This window comes from Antedon mediterranea, chromosome 9 (genome assembly GCF_964355755.1).
Source record: "Antedon mediterranea chromosome 9, ecAntMedi1.1, whole genome shotgun sequence".
In the NCBI taxonomy this organism is placed as follows: domain Eukaryota; kingdom Metazoa; phylum Echinodermata; class Crinoidea; order Comatulida; family Antedonidae; genus Antedon; species Antedon mediterranea.
The window spans coordinates 16,464,500-16,492,405 of NC_092678.1; the positions used below are offsets into that span (position 1 = coordinate 16,464,500).

General features: G+C 33.5%; 1 protein-coding gene and 1 non-coding gene across 2 annotated transcripts; one reads left to right on the forward strand and one right to left on the reverse strand.

The window, feature by feature from the left end:
- On the reverse strand, positions 1-27,880 carry LOC140058247 (uncharacterized). Its single transcript, XM_072103811.1, has 4 exons — positions 27,788-27,880; positions 27,388-27,610; positions 513-746; positions 1-197 (listed from the first exon to the last, which is right to left on the reverse strand). The coding sequence occupies exons 1-4, from the start codon at positions 27,878-27,880 to the stop codon at positions 1-3; spliced, it is 747 nt and encodes a 248-aa protein (XP_071959912.1).
- Trnay-aua (transfer RNA tyrosine (anticodon AUA)) lies at positions 26,501-26,572 on the forward strand. The gene has a single exon. It is a non-coding gene; the product is annotated as a tRNA-Tyr (tRNA).
- Positions 27,881-27,906: the final 26 nt, after the last annotated feature.

The window sequence follows — 27,906 nt, forward strand, 5'->3', positions numbered from 1 at the left end:
CTATTCGTTGAGGGACATTACGAAAACAATCGTCATTGTTTTACCTTTCCAGCGTCCATCTGGTGGATTATCTTGTACATAGCAGGACGGAACAATCTTGTCTGATAGACGTCCAACTGAAGGGTTACAAGCAAAAATGACGTCATTATCCGGATCGTCCAACTTCTTAGTTATGACAAAACCCTGGTCATAATAATCTGTCGAAATAAGACAAAAAACATCGATAAATTAATCCACAAGGCCTTATTCATCTTGTTGATGTTGTATTGATGCTTCATAAAAATTGCTAAAAGTCATATGGATAGAAACCAAACCATGTCAAGATGATAAAATAGGAACGAGGAGTATATAGCAACATTATACTACTCTGTTTTGTTTAGGTAGTCATCATTTTAGGAGTTCTTGTCTCTTTTTTATATAGGTTACGCGTCAGTGTTGACAAAGTAATTTGAGTTCATAAGCAACTTGTGATATATTAGCTATACCGTCAGGACTCTTTATTCCAAACTTACCTGGAACTGGGCATTTACTAGGATCACTGACACACACAGTATGTTTTCCGTTTTCACACTTATGAGCACCAGCAACGCAAGCATCGCACTGGCTAGATGCCCCATCATAATGGCAGACGTCTGTCTGAGATTTGGTCCATTTGCTGTACCTCATCACAGCTTCTTTTGCAGGTCCTAGTACTGGTTCTGGTGTACCCTCATCTGAAGAAAATACTGGTTCTGGTGTTCCCTCATCTGAAGAAAAAGTATATAATAATGGAAATACTTTCTCTTATTTTGCTGAAACTCTTTTTCTAATAGACAATATTTGTGTGCTACTTTATTACAAAATTGCAGTTGTAACTATTCTAAAGGTATATTGTGGCAACCAAGTGCCCAATCTCAACGCAACAATTTGTCCTTAGGTCAAAGTTTAAAACATTATTGCATTTATCCTATAATTATCCGATTTGAATGTGATTATTATCGGTTAATTTTTCTGCAGCGGAATCAGTTAAACCCCATTTCCACATGAACTTTATCGGTTAATTATCGGTTAAGTTTATCGGTTAAGGTTTATCGGTTATTGTTTGGCTGCTCTGCAACATGGTCTTGTGCAGTACGTAAGAACCATGGATTTAGCGTACCGTGTTCAAAATCTAACATATGATACTCGCAGATAGCTGGTAGGATAGCGGTGCAGTCCATTATGTCCCAGTCACCAAGATCAGTACTGACATCTCTTGTATCGTAGACATCTACAAAAGCCGCAGCTCCGCAGTCTTCAGTCAGACTTGTTCCGGGTCTGTTTGGTAGCCATTTTGTAAAAGACGCCGATGACCCGTTTGTCCACTTGAAAGTATCAGTACCCTAGAACATATAAATTGTTATAATTTAAGTCATAAGAAGTATTATAAACGGCATGTCATGTGATTAATAATAGACATGTCCTGTCAAAGTAAGTTACGTCCCCTTTCTCGTGTAGTTAGCATGGCCAGTTCATTACGGTGATTACGAGTGACACGGGGTCTGATAGCCATTCTCACCGCAACGTCTTTCAGCCCAATCCAGTATTTGTATGGCGAGAGTGCTGGAACGAGGTCGCGAAGAAATTGCTGTTCAAACGTATCTTCAATCATGACTAATTGCGCATTGTCTGCTTCACAGGCCGCCTTTGCTGCATCCCAAGTTTCTAGCGTGTCGTTGAACACTTTGTAACACGTTTCTTTGTAAGGTGTGTAACCAGACCGACATAAATCTAGAAGTACAGTGTAAGAGTCATAGAGTAATTATTATCAGCTGATTCATGTTTGTAAGAATCATAGACATACTCTTAATTACAACGTAATAGATCGATGACATGTAAACTTGTATCAACGAAAGTTGGTTTGGTCGAGGAAGTCACCGTTATGATACACATGTGATCCTGTATCTACAACTTATCTATGTTACAGGGTAAATTGTCGATACTTTACCGATATTACAATCATTATAAACATAATTCAGATTTGATAAGAATGGCTTAATGTTGTGAAATTTTTTAGGCGCCTTATGTTTAAAAACAGCAGTTAAAATACGGCACATGCAATCCTCACAACCTGGTGAGATGCGCCTAATATTCATTTAAACATGGTTAGAATATATGCAGACAATGTATAACTCTTTCAGATTAAACTGACACACTATCGTACACTTACCACCACCACCAACATCTGGTCTGTCCGAATACATAAATTGAAAAGGTTTTGTGCAAGAAAGAACTTTAGCGCTATTAACAGTCGAGAACCACAACAAATCAGCCACGCCAACAAAGCGACGAGTGCCCGGAGCAGTTTTTCTGTTTTTGTCGATTCCTAGGCGTACACGGAAAGTTGGTTTTGCGGCAATCTGTATGGTTCCAAGCTGTGAAATCACATTCATTTAGACTAGACAAAAAGTAGTGAGCCCTCTAGCGGTCATTTGTGATTTCTGAGATTCATCGAAGCGCGACAACATCACCCGGAAATGATGTGAATTAAAAATTTTAATAGGGTTAAACTCTTTTAACCAATTGAAAGCCTTAAATTATAGTTCCTTATGAATAATTCATGAGAATAATTAAAGCAAGGGTTGAAGAAGCATGTGACTTGGTTTTTGGAACAGGATAGCAGTTATGATCCTGTCAGGTAATCATTGAATTTGCTCTTCTTTTTGTTAGATTTTATACGGTTTTTATCAATAATAATATTGTACATTTTTACGAGACCATAAAAAAATTCCTCAATTTTTTAGTAAACGAGTGACTAAATAAAAAGTTACTATGTAATGTAAATATTCGTTTGACAAAAAATGGGCATGTTGATATTTTCAGGTATTTTTTAAATGGCGATTGAAATAGGTAAACAAATCACATGTATAACGGTGGTTTGTGCGAAGCTGGGCCTAGCCTTGATGGTCCAACGGGTACTGCGTGTTAATCAATGCGTATAGATACACACGTAGTCGTTTAGGCCAATTTTTTACATGTTTATTTATTAATATTAGGCCCCATTCTCATTTATTTTAATTAATGTACTGAATGTACCACACTTTACAACTCTATATAAATTAGATTTTGTACTTGTATTAAATTCAAACGTTTTATGGGATTTAAAACATTAAGCTAGGCCTGGTAGTAGGCCTAGGACCACATGCTAGGTTTTTTAGCCTAATTTATCATGCAGTATACCTCTAGCCCATCTTTCAAATACATATTTAAATTAACATACTTTTTATATTTCTATATTTTTTATAGGATCTGACTCCAGAAAACATTTGCATCACTTGAAAGCGGCTATTTATGGACAGCATGTTGACATTCAAAAAAATTTGACCAGCTCTTATTAATTAAATGTCTTTTAAATTAAAGGTTTTCATTATAATGAAATGTACGGTGACAGAAATTTAAATGATTCTCATAATTGAGGTTTCTCATAGATTTAATATTGAAGGTAAATAAATAAAGCTGTTTGTTATTCTTGCCTTTAGAAATAAGCATGTTGTTAGTACTATATTATTAAGCCTAGGCCATTATACAAATTAAAACTAAAACATACAGTAATCATATTTAAGGCCTACACAGCAGTACCTTACTTGATTTGATTTTTTTCAAATATTTAATTGATGAAATAAATGAGTTTGACTTTTCAATTAGTTGCCATTTTATTAGTTTCTGTGTGTTTTTATTTATATTCTTAAAATAATTGTATACAACAACTTTAAAGTATTGCGAAGAAGTGATCAAATTATAGTAGGCCTATTTGTATGTTATTGTCGCTTAAAATTATGCAGTTAAAGTATTTGATTTTAGGGTGACAGAAACGGTTAGGCAAGAAAAGAAATAAATTTGGGAATTTTGTTATGCGGTAAAAACAATTAAACATAATTTACCCCTAATGCATGTAAATGTAGAAAACATTGCTTATGTTAGCGCGACCGAAACTCGCTACTGGGAATAGAGCCTGCAAAAGCGACGCGTACACACCTACTCGGGCACCGGCGGAGCGCGATCGATAGTAAATATACCCGATTTCAAATGGTCATAAAATTCTTTTAAAAAATATCAACATTTTGATTTTTTGAGGATTAAAAGTAAAGATATTGAAATTTAACATACTATTTACAAATATGTATTTAAAAATTCGGAAACAATTTTAGCGTGATATTAAAACAAACTTTTTAGAGTTCCGCGATTTCCTACGCAGGATTTGTTTGTTTTCATTGTTAATGGGCGAATGTTACCTAAACTAGAATCGTTATAAATCTTTAAAATTTGTATTATAAGTAATTTCTTTAGTATTCTTAGTAACATCGAATGTCTCTAATTAACTAGCAGTTATTTATACTAACTATTGTTCAATAATAAGCGTGTATAAAGTGAAAATCTATAGTAATAATGTTCTTAGTCAGTTCGTCTCGCTCGCGTGAAGTCTTCGGGTTTCTCAATACAATTCTCAGCGGTAAGATAGGCTCGCGCTAATGTTTAAATCAAAAGCGCTCTCAAAACACTTTTTGTCCAAAATTCGCAATATGACGTGAGTGTGAAATACATGCGAAATGTTACTACGTCTGTCTTTGATTTCATTTAGAAAACCCCTGTCTACTTATATCATAAGTCATTAAAACAGAGAAGGTTACATGTCATAAATAGGTACGTTAATGTATTCTGAACTTGTTACACTGAAGGTACTACACTGGCCATCCACCCGTTTCCTAATCTTTAAAAATGTATCAGCGCTGTAGGTAAACACCTAACATACTTAAAAGTACTCTTCCAGCTGACTGTGGGCACTACACATAATTAAAGCTGTTGATTGTAGAATAACTTACATTAAATCGAACAGGAGATGGTACAGGCATGTTTGGGTTTACCGCTGGTGACTGGAACAGCTCTGTGTATTCTGATTCAAGTTTAATATATTGCACATTTTTCGACTTCAATATTGTGAAAGTTACATCTACTGCTTTTCCCGTTGAATCGTTATCGTGCCAAATACTAATCAGTATTATTACATCATCGCTGAAAATAACAACCAACAAATACTATTATCGAAATTAAATTAGAGTGGTACCACAATCACTATATCCCAATACTTATAGGATGCCAAGAGTGATTATGTGAACATATCTGCCGTACTTTGAGAAAAGGGCTTATCTACAAAAAGCTATTTTTTAGTAATTGACAAAAACAAAAACCTGTTTTTGTTTTTCATTACCAACGTTCATGTAATATTTTATTTTCAAATGAATATATTTCAAAAGTACATTATTGAAAAATATCTGACATAATATTCAATTATTACTTTTTTATTTTGGGAGTCAAATTGCAGATAAAGCCTTTTTCCAAATTAGTTGTACTTAAAAATGGCGGGAAATACTTTGAAAACGGGGCACTTTTGCAGTTATTTTGTTTGTTTTTTTATCAAAATTTACCAAAACATTTAGTAACTTTAGTTAAAATAAATTATAAATGCAATTTAGATTTGGTAATTTGTAAAAAGGCTTTTCTACTGAAAGTATTAATCTGCCTCATTATATATTCATCATACCGTTATCTGATTTTGTCAAACGACTCAAATGCCAAATGCCGCAACCCAAATGTCAAACGCATATGTACAAATTGGTTACATTTAAAATTCGTCAAACATGAACAATGATTGCCAAAGATCAAATACGACGAATGCAATTGTTTGCCAATCAAATAATGCACATCACAATTTCTGATAGTGTTCGCTGGTGTCAACTTGAACCATTCTAATTTAGCTTATTTTATTCATATAATTCTACAATAATAAGAACAATTACTCTTACATTGCTTGTATCCGATACCAAACTTACCCTTTATAAAAGGAATTAGTTTCGTATGTTATCTTGAACGACATCTTAGGCTTCGGGACTTCATTAATCAGCGTATAAACTGATACTTTTCCAACCCAGATGTGAGCTCCGTCGGCAATCTGCATTCCAAGTCCTAACCAGTGCTCAGATCCATTGACCACCGCGTCTGTATCGTCTAGGACAACTTCAATTTCTAACGCCAAGATGTTATTGGAAGCATCTGGGTCGTTCACTTCAATAAATCCGTCGAACTGTGTCACCGACCAGTCTTTAAGGATGCCGAAATCATCATCGTTAGCAATGTACTGCGTCTGTGGAGCGTAGTAGCAAAACTCTGTCGAATACTTACAGGATAGGGAGTCACTGACATACGAAACGGACACTTTGTTGATACTCCACTGCTCGCTTGTCTTGTTAGTCGTAAAGTTGTATGGTAGTGTGACTTCAATTGTAGGATCAGCGGTACCTTTTGGAAACTCAACAATAAGGTTCATGTGCACATTTTGACCAACGTTAACATAAACATTACCATCTGCAGACTGCTCGGTAATGTTCATCACGAAATGCGGTAGTTTACTAAAAACTGCGTTTGAAACTCCTTCTGTAGTGACTAAGCCATTGAATATGTCAGTTAATTCAGCAGTTATCGTTACACGTAAAATAGCTCCAGGTTTTACATCGGCTACATAGAAATTGATGTAACAACAATAAATAACGATTATTATATTGTATATCTAAAATAATGCAAATTAGGAAGACATTCAAACTATAATGTTCACTTCAAAGACGTATATTTTTTGTCAAATACATGCCTTAAACTAAGAAAGCATAGTTTTTGTTAGCACTTGCTGACGTAATTACGCTTTTGTAAAACAAAGCAATGTATACGGTTACCGGAGGGTTCAATAGGAACTGTTATAATGTGATATGGTTGGGGTCTGCACATTAATTCACAAACAAAACTTTTAGAAAAGATTATCAATTAATGATAATAAATCTGATCTTATACGCTAACGACACGACTTTTATAGGAACAAGGATGTGGTAACACTCATTTGAGTTCAACAGCTTACAGTGTAAATTATTATTTTGGCTAAAAAAATACCAAACAAAAGATTCGGTTAAAATACCATTAACAGTGGAATTGATGGTTCCCTCAAATTGAATGTCAGATGAAAATAAACTGTTATTACTAAAAGACAAAATAATTTCTGATGCGGAGACCAGGGTGACCGTGAAGTTGCTCTGAAAAATACAATGAAATAACAACAGCTGATAGCAAATCTGACTTAAAAAACAAAAACACAGTATATCGGTCAAATAAAGAAGAAACCCAGCAATAGGGAAATATCTTAAGCGGTAATGTAAATAGAATCTATGAGATTAATGTCGGCAAACTCGGATCTTCTACTTCATTTTTTCCGCACGCCCAACCAACAATTATATTATCGAGAAAAGACCTATATCTATTGTATGACATACCATTACATTAAGTTATATTTAATTATTTCACTGCTAAAATCACACGTCACACTATTGATTATGACGACAACAATACCCCGCTAACCAATATTTTGAAAAAATACAAATCAAAATCATACCGTCATGGTTGAGTCGGTATTTCCGTTTCCAGTTAAAGTCCATATAAAAGGATCTGCTGACAGGTTGAACTGAAAAAAGATGTTTACTATAAATACCCGATTATCAGTGCTGTATCTAGATTTTCCCAGTTTCATAGGAATAGTTGGTAATACAACATCTCATGTGTTTCACATGTTTCTCATGTGATAATAATAACCAAATATTCCTCTCATACTTGGAAACTACATCTCGTAAATACAGCACTGAGAATCGGGTAATAATTACATCCAACCGGTATTTAGTATTATATACATGTTCCACGTGTGTTATTTTTGGGATAACCGAACGTATACGTATAGTTATCCATGTCGACACACGACACATGAATTCGTAGCTTGTTTTATTTGGCCAAATTCATTTTACGTACGTCAGTAGGACAGACAATATGTGATCCATTGTTCGCAGTAAGCATATGTTGGATTTATTTAAATTTTTGTTCTTGTTTATGTTTTTAAGAACTCAGAACTTCACTGATGAAATATGATATACAAATATATTTTCAACAATTTTAATTAAAAATCTCAATGGTATAGTTAATACAAAACGCATAGAAAATCCGGATCACGCATATGTGACGTATACGCGAATTTCACCTATTAAGCGACTACGAAGTGTTCCTTTTTAGTTAATTACCTCCATATTCTCAGCTGTAAGGGTGACTTTCAAGCCTGTTCCTGACCCAGTAGTGTTCACCAAGAAATCTGTCTTCACTTCATCTCCAATTCCGTAGTAGGTTGTCGAATCTTCTACGTTTGCGCCCGCATCCATGGTGATGATGGGAGCTGAAAGTATACGTTGCCGGTATCAATAAGAAACAATTAGATAATAACAATAAAAATAAGAACAATTATTATAGGCCTACAAATAATTAATCTTTAGTCGTTGAAAAACTGACTGCACTATTTAACGAGGCATAATTGACCAATACAATTGCAAGAATACAATCAGGTGTATTATAAATTTATCTATACGATGGCATGGTCTGCTATCAGATTATTTACTTGTTTGTAATCAATTACATTTTATATCGTTTTTTAATAGTTAAGTGTGTCATCAAAAGGATATTGATTAATTTTGTTTGCATAATTATTTCGTTGTGTCCAATCTAATAGTTTTTTGGTAATACTATAAATATTTATAAAATAAAATAAATAAACTATCTGCGCGCAATACATGCTAGGCGCTTAAATTATTATATTCGACCTTTTTTTCAGATTTCTAGCCGTTTATAAACCAAAAATAATCGCAATATAGGCCCATTTAGGGTTCATTTTTACAAAAAAAAATGTAGTCTGTGATTTTAAAATCAACCATACACAATATATAGGGAATGCATCTTTTATCAAAATATACTCGATGGAACTCTTGTTCGCCAAAAATTAAAAAACTTTCGCCCAATATAATAATAAGGTAAACATATCTTATTTCTATCAGATCAAAGTTTTTAAATATGTTTCTCTCCAATCCTCCACTATGCTTTTGAATCACAACACGACAAAATTTCGTCGATTTAAAATCATTTCGGGAACTGAGTGAACATCGCGTCCAATTTCGTCTTACCTTGTTTTGTTCTGAAGAGTGTTTTTATTAGCACATTTGACTTAATTGTGAATGTAGGTACTTAAAAAAGATAAATTAAAAAGGTGGCTTGTTGACAACAAATATACTTTACTATTATACAAGGCCTATACTGAAATAGAAATATAAAAGCAACGCTAATGGAACGTGTGTGCCATTTGCATCTTTAACTAAAATTTGAGTTAGCAATTTCATTTGAGTATTAAAATAGAATATTTACTTTTTAAAATATATAATCCTCTTGGAATGTTAAGTTGACTATCGCTACTTTGCCGTGATGATACTCCAGTCGTTATATCAACTCGATATATACCCCCGTCGTAGTCTGTCCAGTAAAGATAGTTTCCATAGATATCAATCCTGAACGGTTTATTCAGCCCAGTTATAATCTTTCTTCTGTTAGTTCCATCAAGGTTAGCTTCCTCAATTAATTTACTGCTCAAATCACTCCAATACATCTTTCCAACTTGAGAATAGTGAAAAACAAAAATGAGAGAGAGAGAGACGTTTACGATTGAATATTGTATTAAAGTTTTTAAAAAAAGAACATTTCAAGCACATGACCTTTTAGTAGGCACTTTAGTTCAAATGAAGAAAGGTTTTCAAGAAAATAATAAATCACAATGTAAAACGTAAAAGAAAATCATTGAGAAAAGTGTACTCAACTGTAAGCATAGCTTAGATTATGGTGTCTGAGCAACATACTTTGTGCCTAACAAGTAAAAATATCATTATGCGCATGTTCATGCGCAGGGTTGTCTTTTTACTCGAAAGACGCGTGGCGCGTCGTTTGATTGCAAAGTCGTTAATAGGGAGGTTTCGCAATCTTACGAATACGATAACGGAAACGGATACGTCACGCACACGTATTCGTTTTCGTAAGCCATAAAAAAATCTGTTTCGCATGGCAACGAAATATCGAGGCGCGTCCAAAATATGACTGCGGTAAATTTGAGCGAAGCGCAGGTACGTGTTGCTTGGTGCTTGGCTGCCTAGGCCTAGCGTAACATCAAAGCGAGTGAGGACTTTAAAAACTGCTATTTATCTAAATTGACCTGGCATTTTAGTAAATTACTTTAGTAAATTACTTTCAATAAATCTATAATTATATTATAATCATGAATTCCTAATTCAAATGCAAAATGTGCAAAATAGATCAAAAACTTTTGTAACTCGTTTTGTAGTTACGAATATGACTGGTGATATTCGTCAACACGAATACGCTTTACGAATATGAAATGGGGATCAGCTCAAAAGTTTCACAAATGTATGACGTATCCGTTTTCGTTATCGTATTCGTAAGGTTGCGAAACCTCCCTAATGTCAGGAAGTAAAGTAAGACGCAGACTCTACTACATACATACATTGAATGTCAAAGTGATAACCCCACGTACATTTGACATGATTTTGTAGTATCATGCACGAGAATTACATTGCTGAGCCAGTCACGAATGCGCACAAATTGATTACATATGGAGAGCGTGCACAAGGTTAGCTTAATTTTGTCAGTACATGCATCATACTACATCTTTCCTATCTTGAAAATAGTATATCAACACAGTAAGGAAGAGAGAATGAATTCAATATATTGATAATATAGTTTGATCATATGCTTGCTTATTCTTATAAGTACAATTATGTTAAAATGTTCTTAAAACGGATTAGTGTGTACCAATAGCTTCACGATATAAAGAATATATTGTGTAAAATCCATAGCACTTATCAACCACCGCCTTGCCTAATCGGTATGTGGATAACAATAGACATAGGCCACGATATGTAATCGATCGTTGTTTTTGTCATTAAGCTCTACAGGCTCAAAAGTTGGTAACATTTTATATTTTAACCTACAAAGTTACTCCTGTTGCAGGTATAAATAAGCAATGTAATAAGCAATGTGGCCAGAAATGATCATGTGATTTATAGTAAGCGACTTTATGTACAGGCATCAATAATCATAATTATAAATAGTTAGCAATAGTCTACATAATACGGTAGTACTATTATATAACTTACTTGCATTTAACATGGTCATACCGTAACTTACCGGGAACTGCTAAAACAAGTCCTTTTGCCTTTGTTACGTTTGTTACTAAGACGGTTCTTGTACTCAAGTCATTTAACTGCGCTCGCTCTATCCTGTCCTTTATTGTATCAGTCCAGTACAGGTATCTAAGTATAAGTATAATCTATGTTACTACATTCTGTTACAAGTAGTTCACGTCCTTTCCACAGATAAAAAATATATTGAAACTTACGAAGTTACTGAAGCTGATAAGTTATTAATGATTTACGAAAAATGTAAAAAGAAATAAATCTTTATTACTTCCTTTTTTTAGTGGTATTAATGCATTATTATTATTACGTTTTTGCTTACTAATCAAAAGGAAGAACCAACAGAATGGAAATGTGAAGTTCATAGTTGATCTCCCTCCAACGTGAAAAGAGGTTTACTGTCTATATAAGGTGACATTACCCGTTAGATATATCAAACGTAACTAAAAAGAATTGAATATAACTTTAATACGGCCAGTCTTTTACAAATATTAGTAATTAATTTAGTAAAAGTGGTTCAATACAGTGTAGCAGTGTATCACATGTGACACATGTATAAGCCTAACATAACTTTAACCATAACATAGTACAGGCGCCATGTGAAACATGTGGCAAGGTATTTACAGAATTAGCCTATACTGGACAGATTGTACGATACGGTGCAGAGAATCGGGTGTGAATGAAAAGTATAGAAGCTTCTTAAGTTGAGATGTTATTAATGAAATTCATTTCGTTGAATGTTTTAAACGTAAAGGCAATTCTTTTTTTAAACATTCTTATTATTAAATTTGAACGAACTGAAATGTGTGGTTTAGATGCATTAATAATATACAGAATACAAGTTCACCTGAGATGTGATCACACAGTTCATTTCCTTTGGATGAGTGGAAAAAAATAGATAGATGTACGTTAAGAGAGAGTGACATACCCGTTAGCTGTATCTATCTCAATTGCATGTGGTTTTTCTAATCCTGTGTCAAACAAAATTGTTTTGTTTGTTCCATCCAGATTGATTACTTCAATTCGGCCTTCTTTTTTTTCTGTCCAATAAAGTTTTTTTCCAACTTCATCAACGGCTAAACCACGCACACCTTAAATAATGATGACAATTAAACAATTACTGCAATCCTAACCTATGCAACTTACTTTATATGCTATAGACTAAAACTGTGTTAACACATTTCAAATGATGCTCAACCCTCGACTAGGGTTATGTATTTTATTTTACGAAACTTTAGCACGAGGACGAAAACGTTTAATTTAACGGATGACGTCAACAATAAAGCCCCATTCCCTACGTTTTTTAGATCTAATTTAAGATCACAAACTATATTTAATGTAAAAATAATACTATATGGTCCTATTGCGATAACTTTTTTCGTCTTTAAACAGTTAAAAATGTGAAAAATAAATCGATTCTAATAATTATAGCGGCCCGCTATAAATCCCAAAATGCATTGCGCGCGGATTGATATTTTTGTTTTTCACCTGTAATTCGCCCACTTCTATCGATCGTGAAGCCAAAACAAATGGAAGACTCCTAACTTTTCAGCGAAAATACCGGGTTTTCCCTAATTTGTATCAACGGAGTCAGGCAAAAATAGAAAGACAATTAATGCAGCAACTATACAACGTCAGGCTAGGTATACAGCTAGCGTACGATGTTCGTACGTTATCGATGTTTACCAGCTAGGCCTACAAAACTAAGCCTTGCTAGGCTAGGCCTAAGACCGTCCACGAGAGGTCGGTCGCCGCGAGCTACTTAGGTAGTGCATTGTTTCTCACTTTTTATCATAATTTACCATAAAACGTACATTTAAGACAAGGAATGACATGGTTTAATGTTTTTAAAGTGATATATATGTATTATTTTCAAAAAAACGTTCCAAATTGCAGGGAAGGGGTCTTTAAGTTATTTGCATAACAGTGTAGTTCATGATTCAGCAGTTGCGATACCCTTTGGTTAACGTTTTTCACGTCGCTATTATTCAGAAATAAGGTTCACGACGCAACTAACTATAGTTGTTCGTAATGCAATTGCCCACGTAGAAAGAAAAAAGTATGTTATATATATATATATAATTTAAGGCGTATCTTAAAAAAGCAAGGCAGTGTAATAATTGAACCGTACGATAATTTCTTTTATGAAAAGTTGTACATTTTATGATGGGAACATTATATAAGTTATGCGTTCGGAGGCCTAAAACAGATTCAATTTATTTTAATGTAGTTCAACATCGTAATGGTCGGCACTATTTTAGATTATAAATTTCAAGAATCTGCAGATTTAGGTACAAACACGTTTTAGTGAGATTCCTTAGATATTAGTGAGTGACATTGCAAGAGATAGCTTGGGTTTTACAAGAACATTGATCCTATTGCAGAGAAATAGTCATTAGATTTCGTGGCAATTTATTTACAAAAATAATTAGATAATGTCTTTATGTTTACAGAGCATGATATATTGATTGTATTCCATGTTGTTTTTAACAGTTACTTTTACTGGTTAGTTGAATTTTTTTGTAAAATTATGTTTATGATATTCATAATAATCTTATACGTTTATTTCTGTTATAGGTTTTATTATTTAATTATGTTCGGTGTTTTGATTCCTAGTGTTTATTGATTCTATTTTACCCTTTATTATCCCAGGTGTTTTGTTTAGTTCTTCTATGCAGTGGAAATGAAAAAAGAAAAATTTTTGTTTGCGAAAGCGGTATATAAAAGATTGGCCTATATAAATTACAAATATGCTGTAAAATTGTTTAACTTCTCCTACTCTTTTGGACTAGGGGCTATCTTTCCTAACCTCACATCTGTCATCAACGCTTACTGAAATCTTTCGATTCAGGAATCCTAAATCCGACCTCGTTATCTACAATTTCTGAAAAAATCAGAGGAATTGATAAATGGTGCTTATACTTACACCTTATGCAAAAAGAGGTAAAACGTAAATTCTTAACGACATTATTTTAGTTTAGTATCCTCAAACGTTTAATTATGATTATTAAACAACAACGTTTAGTTCAACAACACTTGGTTCAACCTTGAAAAGGGTTGGTCTATTTAGGCGATGTAAATCTAACGAAATTATAAACGTTCAAAAAAATAAACATTAACAAAAAAATAAATTTCCTTTGCATACAATTTGATTTAAAAGTTAGCGAAACAAATGCTACAAAATATCATGATGCTTATTTTTCCTAATAAAACATTTAAAAATGAATAGAATATTACTAGAATTTGATCCCAAAGATACAAACACTTCATGTTGGTTGGTGACAAGTGAAAACCGTTCAATTGTGTTGGTGTCGCCATCAGACCAATACAGTGTTAATCTGCTAATGTCATAATCAACAGCGTAGGGTTCAGTTAATCCGACATTCTGAATAACTGATGCTAAAGTCAAATTTGCGTTGTCACTGGAACTAAGGTTTGTCATATATATTCCAGGAGGATCCTCTTTGTTGACTACAAACATAACATCACCTGTATTATTAAAACATTAAAAAAAAAAAACGTTTACTTGAATAATAACACCTAAATAAACAATAAGTATAACAAAATTAAACATTAACGCCCTAATTATTATTCTATTAAACATTAATTATTGGGATAAAGTTCTTTGCTGATTCACAAATAAATGCACGAACAAATCAAATACAATACTTATGCACAAAACAAAAGCGATTTTGCAAAGTTCCAAAGGACTAAATCTGCTTCAAGAGGCGACTTACAGGTCCTAAAGTAATATTGGAATGTTTCTGTCGTTCTCTTAGTTATTTTGCGACACATTTAGTCTATATTATGTATTACCATCTGTTTAAAAAAAGTCTTTTAATATCAATTCCTTTAAATTTAAGTTTTAAAAATGTTTCTATTCGTATTTTTTTATATCGAGTGTTATATTGTAAAGAGTTTAACAAAGTTAAGTATTATAGATGTTTATATTTTAAAGGCCTCTGGATACTAGTTGGCCTGAGGATTCAGCTAGAAGGGTTACCCTCTCTAAATAAAGTGGAAACAAGTTAATAAAAAGACAACATCAAAGCCGATCTCTACAAAATTATTAAAAGCATTCACTCCACATTTTCATTAACAGGTTTCTTACAAGCATTGTTCAGTCCCACTATCGCAATATTAAAACTGTAGTTACGCCTTACGCGTCTTTTACACCTAAAAATCACCTTTTAACTTTTCATCTTCACGACGCGCAAGGCGCGGCAGCTTGGTTTCCATTAAATCGCTGCACTGTCGCTACGACAAAACGTCGGAACGCTGTTCCCGACGCAATCGCAATCATCGCAGTCAAATCGGCAAAGTTCAACCAGGTTCAACCTTGCAGATTTGTCGGGGACGAATCGTAACTATTATCCAATCACACGCTGAATATCAGTCGACGTCACTCGTGGCGGGAATCTGCTCGCTTGTGTTCATTATGATCCACAAACATCGCAATGATGATAGCAGCGACAAACAATTTTGACGTGCACTTTCTTAATGAAGTCAGGGAATTTCGTTGTCTCTACGACAAAGTAATACGAAAATAAATACGAATGAAAAGCAATACCTGGAGTGAGGTGGCGGCCAAACTCGGTTGTACTGTTGAAAAATGCATTCAACGGTACCATAGTGTGTCCGGACCAAATTTTCTAGGTAGGCCTAGAACACTTTTCTACTACTACTAGCCTATAGCCTACGATATATTCTCCCTCTAGCCGAAAGTATCCCGTAGGCATTTTCAATCGTGCGTCTGGCCCTTGAAAGTCTGTAATTGTAAATTTTCTGTACTTCGGTCAATCTTTTGCCTTGGTATGGCTTCATCATCTATTTCTTCAATTGGAAGATTTCGTCACATACTAAAACGTAGGAAAGTGTATACCCACTCACTTCTTCTACATAGGGCACTGACACTCAGATCCCGGGAACAGAACCGCATCGTTGTCCCTTCTGTATCCCCCGATGTTAACATAGGTGAATTTGTATTTAGCATCACAGATACCCATGATTACAATACTGTGGAAGTTCTTGTAGAAGTTCTAGTTAGAACACCCATTACTGGGGCATTCTATGCACACATGTTTGCCATCCGCAGCTCCTAAAACATGCGGAAAATTCCATCGGTCAAAAATTAAGTCTTTTGTAGTTGATGGCATCCGCATGTAAACAGGCATTAATACACTCCAAATAGCTGAGCATGTTTCTATTACCACGTTGCTTATAGTGAATCTTCTAATTTTGAAATTGAACGCCTGCGAACTCTGAGAATCACCTGTTGCCAGATATATAATAGTTACAGTAAGGCCACAACTAAATTCACACATTTCATTAAGAAAAGAAACATCGAAATGATAATTTAAAAAGATATTATTACAAGTTGAATAAATTAATCAACAAGATTTAAATGTTTGATATTTCATTGACCTATTAATATTGCATTCATGCCAGAAAAGAATATAGAGAAAAGACTACGACAGACTGATGCTGAACAAGGAGACCAGACACTAGTACCTTTACAGTCCTCAATGTCCTTTCATGCATCGTGTATGCCATTTCTGCATTAACAGCATCATCTTCGATAGGATTGGATTATAAAAATCAATTGATTTCCGCTTAAAATGATACAATCCTTAGATTCTGGTAATGTCTGCTTATATCCATGATATGACACGCACCTCACAAATATGTTCCTCTGTACACAAATGTTATTTACAAGGAAACATTGATTTTGAGTGATTTAATTGGAATCCACTACCTTTGTTAACGAGTATTGACTCGATATTGATTATATGATTTATATTTGCCTGGTAGAAATTAACATTTTTATTAATAATGGTTTGCCTATTTTTCGAAAACAATATGTCTGTACTATAGTGCAGAGATTTTGTCAAACGTGGCACTACACTATACAGCATACTGTAAGTTGTAATACTTAAAACATATTTTATATATGACACAGTATACAGTCAGTTATCTTAATAACATAGCATACTGTAAGTTGTAATACTTAAAACATATTTTATATATGACACAGTAAACAGTCAGTAAAAACATTTTATATATGACACAGTAAACAGTCATTTATCTTGATAACATAACATCAATCATCATGCATAAACTATTTTACATGAAACATTATACTGTTAATGTAATAACTCATGATTACATAAACATCAGTGGACTATTATATAAAATAGTTATGATCATTTTGTTTACATAATAGAATCATTTATTGTGATATAACACGAGGTGGACATAATAAACAAAATGATCAAATATCTGACACAAAAAAAATACATAAATATATATACAACAGTGAATAATAACACATGATAAAACATATGTACTGTATATGACTGTCAGGTAATAATTGATATCATTATTACAAGAAGTCATCATATTCATATTTCTGGTGTAATAGGCCGGCTGTACTACAATATGCTCTGCTAAGCCAAGCCCACTAATAATATGATTACATAGTCTAGTAAGTAAGCTTTGGTCAGGCCCAGCAGGCTAGACTAAGTGCATTGGCCCCTAATATAGGCATAGTACTTGGTAGTACAGTATATAGTAAATACTCTTCTAGCCTTAGTATTTAGGCTAGCTAGGCTTTATTTAATTAATATTTTAATAATAATTACTAGGCTTAGGTACTAGCTAGCCTAGCTAGGCATATTTTTAGCTACAGTAGGACCAGAGTATAGGCTATAGGACTGATGTCCTGATATGATAGGCCTCTATCATAGGCTAGAATAGTTTAGCTCTAGCTAGGCATAAACCTGTGTAGAAGACCGGTTGACTTTCTTAGCTATCTGTTAAAGTACTCTCGGTCTTTTTTAATCCATATATCTTTTACCGTATCTCAAGAAAATATTTGTCATAGAGTGTTACTTTTGGTGTCAAATTGTTTGGAATATTTCTATGTAGTCTTTTACAACTGTTTTCCCTAAAATGCTTGGAAAAAGGTTAATTTATTGGCATATTTCCCTTCAACAAGTAAAATATACTAAAAAATCAAAGAGATGCAGGGGCGGAGTATTATGAATCAAAATCACTAGTTGTAAATCTGTCATAAAACATGTTTTAAATTGTTACAAAAAGAAAATATCTAGTCAATAAATTACAAAGTATGTCAGTAAGCTAATCAAAGTTGGTTAATTAGACAAAAAACAATTGGCAAATGCCTATGTACACGGCACATATCCATATTGTAAACAAAAAAACAAATGTTAAGAGAGCATTAACGAATGGCGTTTAAAGTCAAGGTGTTCAGACACAACAATCACAACATTCCATGCCTGATCATTATTTCTATATTCAGATATTCATGACAAACGCACTACAGTTTACATTGTAAAGTTGTTTTTTGTTTAGCCACCTATATCCCCAAAAGACTCGTTCAGAAGCTTTATCAAGCGGAAAGCTTATTATCTACGGCTGACATTTTTTGGTATTTTGTAAACTCGACTAATTGATAAGTCCAAGCTGCTGGACCAAAACAACGTCGGGGAAAAGAGAGTACAGTATATGAGTGATCACGGTTGAACGATTTTGGCTGACTTGACGCGAATCAACACAGTGAAGTGTACTGAGCAATGCATGTCCAACACACGCGAACATAATGTATTGCAATTCATTGACTATTAGTTTAAATAAACACTGTTTTTTATTTAATAAAAATGTAATATCATATTTGATTGAATTTTACAGTGTTGATATACAAAATATATTACTAAAAACCGTATTTTTAAAGTTCATACAATTACTTACTGAGGGCAGAATTTATTTACTTCGTTCGTGGCTAAAAACGATTCGTTTCGGCAATGTTTTGGACTCTATTTTGAAAACTAGAAGTCAAATTTTCCTAATTCTTTTCTTTATTTTATTATTGATACAAAATATCAACTGACAATGCATGCATGCATCGTTATCTCTAGAATGCTGCTGATCAATGTTGAAGAAACTTAAAGACCCTTTATTTGCATACTTTCAGTAAGTTGCTTCAACATTTATCCGCAGCATTCTGCTACAGTCATCCATCATCTTTGTGTTTCTTGTTAGGTCACAAGCTACATTTTATGTACAGATAAATCCTATATATATATGGGCATATGGCGTTAAATGTTTGTTCGTCTTATACACAGTTAAAATGTGATAAGTCTAGGCAGGTCGGGTAGATAATTCTCTTTTAAAACAAGGAATCACCTAGTTTCATGTTTCAAAATGTATAATAAAAAAAAAATCTATTTTAAATTTAAAATTTATTTTAATTCTCACAGTATCATTATAGTCGATATCTTTCTTACATTACATTCAAGTTATACTTCTATGAACAAAAATAATTATCGTAATTTCTATAATTTTAATTAAAATATGAAAAAAATAACGTAAAAAGCACTAATTTACTTATAATACCGAATTGGGAGAAAATCATTGTTCGTCGGTATCTGGCGTTACGCCAGTTACCGACGAACAAAGTTCTCTAAAGTACAGTACTGCATTTTAGTGGATGTTTAACAAAGAATAATTAATCTTGTGAACAAATTGTCTCTATTTAACTTTATTATATCCTGGACATAATGTAATGGAAGTTACCAACTGTCGGCGATACAGTGTAGCGATTTAATGGAAATCAGGCTTCATGACGTGCCATTATTTTTACTCAATATGCGTACATGTGGTAGATTGTATAATGCTTTAGGAAAAAATATGTAATACCATTATCTAGTTACCGATATATTTGATTAATTTACCGTCACCCGTGTGTGAACGAATAACAAGAACCACAGGGATAATAGAAATGTTAATGTGTAAATACATTTTGATTATTAAAAATGTTTAGTAATGTTAAAAAACTTAATTCCGAAAACATTTTTTGTTAAATAATAACGAAGTAATTCATATTGAAATCGTAAAATACACAGTAGCCTACTTTGAAGGGCATAAAAGTTTTTTTCTCAATGTAGAAGCAGTTGGTGGGAGATACATTTACATCATTGGTAAATACTAAAATAATATTAATAACGTACCTTTACTTAAATGTAGAAAGGTGGAAAGAAAGAAACAGATGAATTTCCAACAGGCCATTTTTTTAAACAATCTAACTTCACAGTCTGTTAATAAACAATGTTCAATTCAATTACGTTGTCAAAAACGAATGTGCAGCTATCACACGGTCGCAATATTATAACTAACGCTATTGTCATGACGTCATTTGTTTTTCACTTTGGGCGTTGCGCGTACGATAGGCAGGCTGAGCAAAATCTATATTAAATGGTATCGTGTGAGATATTTATGCAGTTTTTATCATGTATATTGTTATTTGTAACCCTTAGGGTGAGTTTGAATTATAGTCAACAATTAATATGTTGTGCCGGGATTTGCGTGTGGAGTCTTTTTGTTGTTTCACCTTTTGAATTATATAAATTGTTTGTTTAAGCAGTTTCATATCTCTAGGCATCGCTCGTTATTATGCCGTTTGATTCGAGTCGGCGTACGTGGTCTAATTCTTTCTACTATTATTTACTTCTTTCCCTTTTCAGGGAATTTATTAGTTCAATGAATATTGACCTTTGGCCCTAATACAAACAAATAAAAAATAACTATAACTTAAGATAATGATTTCTTCTTTCAAAAGCAAAGTAGACGTATTTTCCTAAATTATAAGTAAAGTTTGTGTTGGAAAGTAATAAACATAGCTTATTAATAGAAGGAAAAACACGAATAATTCTTGGAATAAAACTTTTTCTGAATCATTATAAAATGTGCATTGCAAAATAAAATGATATTCATCCTCAATAATGTTCTTTTTACATAATATACACGTTCTCTTATACCTTCCTACACCCTCCCATCTGCCCTTTTCAATTTCTAGCTCTAATATCCCGAAACGTAACTTAGTTAATCATTTTCTTTGTTTAAAATGAATGATTTTGGTCAAGTGATAACTAAAACATATTTCTTTTTTATAAAGAGAAAAGAGCCTTAACTTATTATGTAAACTAAATGTTTGAATGCATTTTTGTTTTCAATATCACATAAGCGCAACTTAAATTCTCTCAAAAAATAAACCTTTACTATTAACATATTGTTGTAACCATATACAACCAAAACCAGTAGAAAAAAGTAAGTGTTTGACCTGTTGTGCCCAACAATTCTCATTACGGTTAACTTTTCTAAGTTGAAACTCATAACACTTAAAAATGAATCTGTCATGATCTAAAGTAATACAGTAATATGTAACCAAAATCTTATAACTGTAACTAAACAATCCAAAGAAAGTGGTAATCTACCTAACTCAGAAGTAACAGTAATAGAGGGGGTAGTTCCAATCCAATTTTTTATATGGAGTGCCATGACTCTCTGCTGAAAGTAGACAATACGCGCATGCGCGAGAGTAGTTGGGGCGTGGTTAAGCCACGCCCATTCATGTAAATTGCCCACGTTCGTCCGGGAAAAAAAATACGCCTACGTTACATTATCTGATACATAATCCCGACTATAGAGGGGGTAGTCTTATTATTATTTTTTATCATCAGAGATTAGATATATGTTTGGAAGTATTTATTGAATATTGTATATATTTCGTGTAATTTTGTTTGTTCTTCTTTTACAGTTGTTGAATAATACTAACAATACAAAATATTGTTCAAACTCGATTGGATAGCGACTCTAACATTCTCGGCATGGCACGGCGGAACAGCACTAGTGCCTCAATTGTACGCACGCGTACCAGAGATCAAATTGATACGCCCTCATCTTTCGGTAATTTATTCATAATTATATATAAACACACAAGTAAATTTTAATAGTATTTTATATCCTTTAAAAAATACAGAATCAATAATTTAATAAATTTATGTTATACTGGATAAGTTTAGAGCTTAGAAAACTGTGTAAGCAATTTGAAAATAATTAGCTACGTTAACTGCTGGTTATTTACTCAAAATTTTAGAGGAATGAAAAAGAAAACAAAGACAATTTTAAATGTGTGGATCCAGACGTCCCGATATCGAGTACCATCAATGTCACTGGATAGTCTCAAAACACCAGTTCCTGCACGGAAATTACTTGCTTAAAGATATGTTGTCCCCTATATTTTTAATTTTTTGTTAAATATGCCATTTTAATAAGGTCACATAACAGTTATTCACTTTGACAAAAAACTGGATCGAAAAAGATTCCTGAAACAATGTAATTTAATATTAACCGTTTCTTTTGTCTTTTCATAAAACTGCAAAATGGCCTTTTCAAATACTGACTTTATTATTTTTTATTTTTCAGGTTTTTGAGGGACAATACATCTTCAACAATATCCTTTTTGGACCTATTGTCCCATAAGGCTACAAGATTTTTCTAACTTTAAGCGTTAAGTTGATCTCCAGCATGATATCTTTTCTTTCTCCACTGTGCGCCTTCAAGTTTTTTTGTTACTCGAGAAATAACATTTTCAACGTCGGGATCAGTGGTCATGAGATGGTATTTCAAATCCACGCGTCGTCATTGGTCAAATTATATATTTCTTTGTGTCGCGTCGTATTGGGAACATGGCTGTGTATACAAGTTATTTTGTTTGCAGCGTCCATAAAGGATTGATTGTCAGTGACGTCTAAAAACTTATTATAATATTATTGTTAGTTATACCTATCTTCATGGGCGAAATTATTAAACAACACGCCCTCAGTGTCGTTATCTGCAATTGTCGATGTAATAGTTTTATAGTGTTTGCTTACATAAACATCTACAGCTTCGTGTTTTTATAGCTATGTCAGTTTTGTTGATAAAGACTAACATATGCACGCGCATGTATGTGTATTATGTATGTACACAATAGGAAAATACGCCTACAATGACTGTTTTTTCGACAATTTTATTTATGCGTTAAATTACATTGAATCTATGATACATTTGAAATAAACAATTTAAGTTACCTAGATACAGTGCGTAATCAATCATCATCTCTTTCAATTCACTACACCATTTTCACAATTAACAATAATAAAATACCTATTTAAACACGGTAACTTTTTATGTTTTCGTGAACTCAAATTCGATGATTTAGAAGATAACATAGGCCGTAGCACGTTAGGTCACGGAACAAGTGACCGCCCTCAATATGTTTCTAATATGTGAACTACTGTAGGGAAGTTACTAAAATATAGGATGTGGACTTTAATAGGCCTTTTGTTTAATCCACATAATTCACATAGCCCATAGTGTTGTTGATATTTCTCAATAACAGGCAAGTTGTACAGGCAAGTTGCACTATTACAGGCTTAGTTTAGCCTTCGTCCAACTCAGAAAGCACTGAGTTTGATCTGTACTCGATCAAAGATATGCTTTATATCTACTATACTTTAGTATTCACTACAATTTTTACTGAACATCATAAGACATAACGTGAAATCAAATGTAATATTTAAGCAATACGCTGGATTGTGCAAATTTTTACCGAACATCATAAGACATAACGTGAAATCAAATGTAAGATTTAAGCAATACGCTGGATTGGGCAAATTTTTACCAAACATCATAAGACATAACGTGAAATCAAATGTAAGATTACAGCGCCAGACTGAACACATATCGGACAAGATATGCCTATCATGATTAAGAAGAATAAATTGAACATCATTGACGTTGAAAAGCGCTCTTTGCTTATAATTGATCTTCTTGCACCAGACCCCTGACCAACGTACGCGGTAACTATCAATGGTCTTTGTACGTCAAGGATACAGTCTGATAGAGATACATATTACAGTTTGATACGCGCATGCGCAATAAGTGACTTTAACTATGTAGGAATGTGTAGATTATCTTGGTTTTTAGAATAAAAGTACTTTGGTCTGCTACACTGATAACCATATTGCATTCGAATGATATACAATATTAAGCAAATTATAATTTAGTAAAAATATTTATGCAATTACAATTTTAAACACATTTTCAGGATTTAAAAATACGAATTATTAAATGTCATTATACATAAGATAAATAACAATAGATTTACGGTAATTACAATAATAATGAATATTAAGTATGTACAGAATCTAGCTACTTATTACAATTATTCCTAATTGATATAATTCTTTATTTTTACGCAGCGCCACCAGTGGCCCGGCATTTTGTAATATGATTTTATATATGTATGAAACGTCATGCGTGACAAAACATACGGTATTATTTTATTATTATTAGGCCGAATCGCTATTAATAGTACTACACTAGGTCGAAACATTCACAATACTTAAGAACAATCAAAAATGATTTACTCATGTGAAAACAAAATTAAATTTTTAATAATTTATAGCAATACTTTCTGCTACGCAATGCAAATACCAAACATTTTACAATTAAAACAATTGAGTATGAATTGAAAATATTTTCTATGTACATTTTAAAGTTACATTTTCGATTGAATTTAAAAACCACAATAGGTCGGAAATCTATAGTTGCATAATATTTGCGAAAGTTGAATATGACTGAAATGTCATGATTTAGCAGCAGTCTTTTTTCATTTTCAAAACTCCATTATACTTCAGGCCACTGTCATCATCTGTTGAAAAGATAGAAATGTGTTAAATGAGCACAGTAGCATAAAACCTAATCATCATTATCACAAAAGTATATTATTGCCAGTTAATTAGTTGATTTCGTATGACCAAAAACTGGTTATTTCGTTCTATTCAATGATCAGCCCATTTTAAACATTTACGATTGTGGCACTTAAAAAAATACACTGTGGTGTAATTATTTCAGTTTTCAAACACTAAAGCAAAGACAGGTAGCTCAAGTTTGACCAATCACAAGCGACAGTTCAGATGAGGCGTAGCTAAGTGATTGGTCAAATTACTCGCATTGGACGTACATGACAGTGAGACCTTAGTGGGAGATAAATAATGATATAAACTCACACAGCCAGTCGTTTTCACTAGTTCCAGCCGTCTTGAAGTCCGGCAAACTTTTTGTCAAAGAGTCCCAGGCGCCTTTACTGATAAAAACCCACGTTGCACCATGATCTTTACTGCGCATGTAACTGCGCATGTCCATGTGAATGCCATAGATGAGTCCTGTGAGCTGGTCAGATCCAATGACATTGTGTAGGTTCATTGGTAGAGCTATTGAAGAATATTTACATTTTTATACATATTAAAATAATAATAGTGTAGGGATATATTTTTCATTTTAACATAAGAAAAATATTAATATAGGCCTATGCAATGTTCTGTTTATGTGCCTTTTTTTTAAATCGAAAAAAGTGAAAAAAAAAAGAAATTCATTGTTGTGTGGTCGCTATAAGCATTCAAGGAAAGCTGTAATGACAAAAGAAATGTAGGCACTACGCCTAACTATTCATTTTCTCCGAAAATCTCCGGGAGACAATGTCAGTGTTAGCCCTATTACTTATCGATTTATCAAGTTGGAGATTCCTCTTGCTGTCCATATCGATGTGTATGATAACCCGTGGAAGTAAGTATGGAAGGTTTTGATATATCAGCCAGCCTCAATTTGTGCTATTATATGAGGGACATTACGTAAACAATCTTCATTGTTTTACCTTTCCAGCGTCCATCTGGTGGATTAGCTTGTACATAGCAGGACGGAACAAGCTTGTCTGATAGACGTCCAACTGAAGGGTTACAAGCAAAAATGACGTCATTATCCGGATCGTCCAACTTCTTAGTTATGACAAAACCCCGGTCATAATAATCTGTCAAAATGATACAAACAAATCGATGAATTGTATTAAGTGAAAAATATCTTAAGTGTTGATTCTTCGACAAGTTTCTAAAAGTGAGACAGATAAAACCATGTTAAGTAGAAACGAGTCGTGCTCGGGGATATTCGTTTAGACTAATTTAGATATGTTTCAACAGTACTGAGACATGTATTGTAGATTGAGAAGTATTCAATACTTATATATATATAAACAAATCAGGCAAAGAACATTAATTCCAAACCGCCCGGTGATATACTGAAATTTAATTAATTAATTTGAAACGATAAAGATGAGGAAATCTGTGAGAATGAGAAAACACTTATATATATATATATATATATATATATATATATATATATATATATATATATATATATATGAAGGGGTAGTGTTGCTCGAAAGCTCTGCTAACTTTTCTGGCTGTTTACTTTATCGTTTTGATTTAGCTTTTTGCTTTTTATTTTTGTATCTCCATTTAGATCCAGCCACTGTTACCCACAGCATTGTCATTTTTTCAGTAATTTGCCCTTGGATTTATATATATATTTATAAACCAATCAGGCAAAGAACATTAATTCTAAACCGCCCGGTGTTCCGCTGTACCACGCCGAGAATGTTAAAGAGTCGCTATCCAATCGAGTTTGAACAATATACCATGAAAGCCCCAGTGGTCTAATGGTTAGGACATCTGCATATAAAGCAGGCAGTCCGAGTTCGAGTCTCGGTTGGGGCGACTTTTTCTCATTCTCACAGATTTCCTCATCTTTATTGTTTCAAATTAATTAATTAAATTTCAGTATATCACCGGGTTTTTTATAATTAATGTTCTTTGCCTGATTTGTTTATACTGTATTATATTACCGGTATATATTATGTTTAAGCTCTTAGAGTTGTTCTAATGATGCGACGGAACTCCTTGTGCAATATTAGCTATACTATATAGAATTCTTTTTTACCAAACTTACCTGGAACTGGGCATTTACTAGCATCACTGACACACACAGTATGTTTTCCGTTTTCACACTTATGAGCACCAGCCACGCAACCATCGCACTGGCTAGATCCCCCACCATAATGGCAGACGCCTGTCTGAGATTCGGTCCATTTGCTGTACCTCATCACAGCTTCTTTTGCATATCTTAGTACTGAAGTTTCTGAAGAAAAAAAAGTACTATAACAATGGACAACCTTACTTATTTTGCTAAAACCCTCTTTCTAATAGACAATGTGTGCGTTTCTTTATTACAAAATTACAGAGTTCATTTAGTGGTTTTCCATGGCGATCAAGATAGTACAGTATGTAGTCAGTATCGAAAAACCAAGTGCCCGATCACAACGCAACAATTTGTATTTAGGTCAAAGTTTAAAACATTATTGCATTTATCCGATAATTATCTGATTTGAATGAGATAATTATCGGTTAATTTTTCTGCAGCGGAATCAGTTAAACCCCGTTTCCACATGAACTTTATCGGTAAATTATCGGTTAATGTTTGGCTGCACAAAAACGGTCTTGTGCAGTACGTAAGAACCATGTAATTAGTGTACCGTATTCAAAATCTAACATATGATACTCGCAGATAGCTGGTAGGATAGCGGTGCAGTCCATTATGTCCCAGTCACCAAGATCAGTACTGACATCTCTTGTATCGTAGACATCTACAAAAGCCGCAGCTCCGCAGTCTTCAGTCACACTTGTTCCGGGTCTGTTTGGTAGCCATTTTGTAAAAGACGCCGATGACCCGTTTGTCCACTTGAAAGTATCAGTACCCTAGAACATATACATTGTTATAACTGAAGTCATAAGGAGTAAAATAAATGACATGTCATGTGATTAATCATAGATTTGTCCTGTCAAAGTTAAGTTACGTCCCACTTCTCGTGTAGTTAGCACGGCCAGTTCATTACGGTAATTACGAATGACATGGGGTCTGATAGCCATACTCACCCCAACGTTTTTTAGACCAATCCAGTATTTGTATGGCGAGAGTGCTGGAACGAGGTCGCGAAGAAATTGCTGTTCAAACGTATCTTCAATCATGACTAATTGCGCACTGTCTGCTTCAC

Coding starts and splice junctions, on each gene's coding strand:
- LOC140058247 (XM_072103811.1), bottom strand. CDS start 27,880: ATGATTGAAGATACGTTTGAACAGCAATTTCTTCGCGACCTCGTTCCA. Junction 27,611..27,787: donor TTGGTCTAAAAAACGTTGGG/GTGAGTATGGCT, acceptor TATATGTTCTAG/GGTACTGATACTTTCAAGTG. Junction 198..512: donor TAGTAAATGCCCAGTTCCAG/GTAAGTTTGGAA, acceptor TTATTTCGACAG/ATTATTATGACCAGGGTTTT.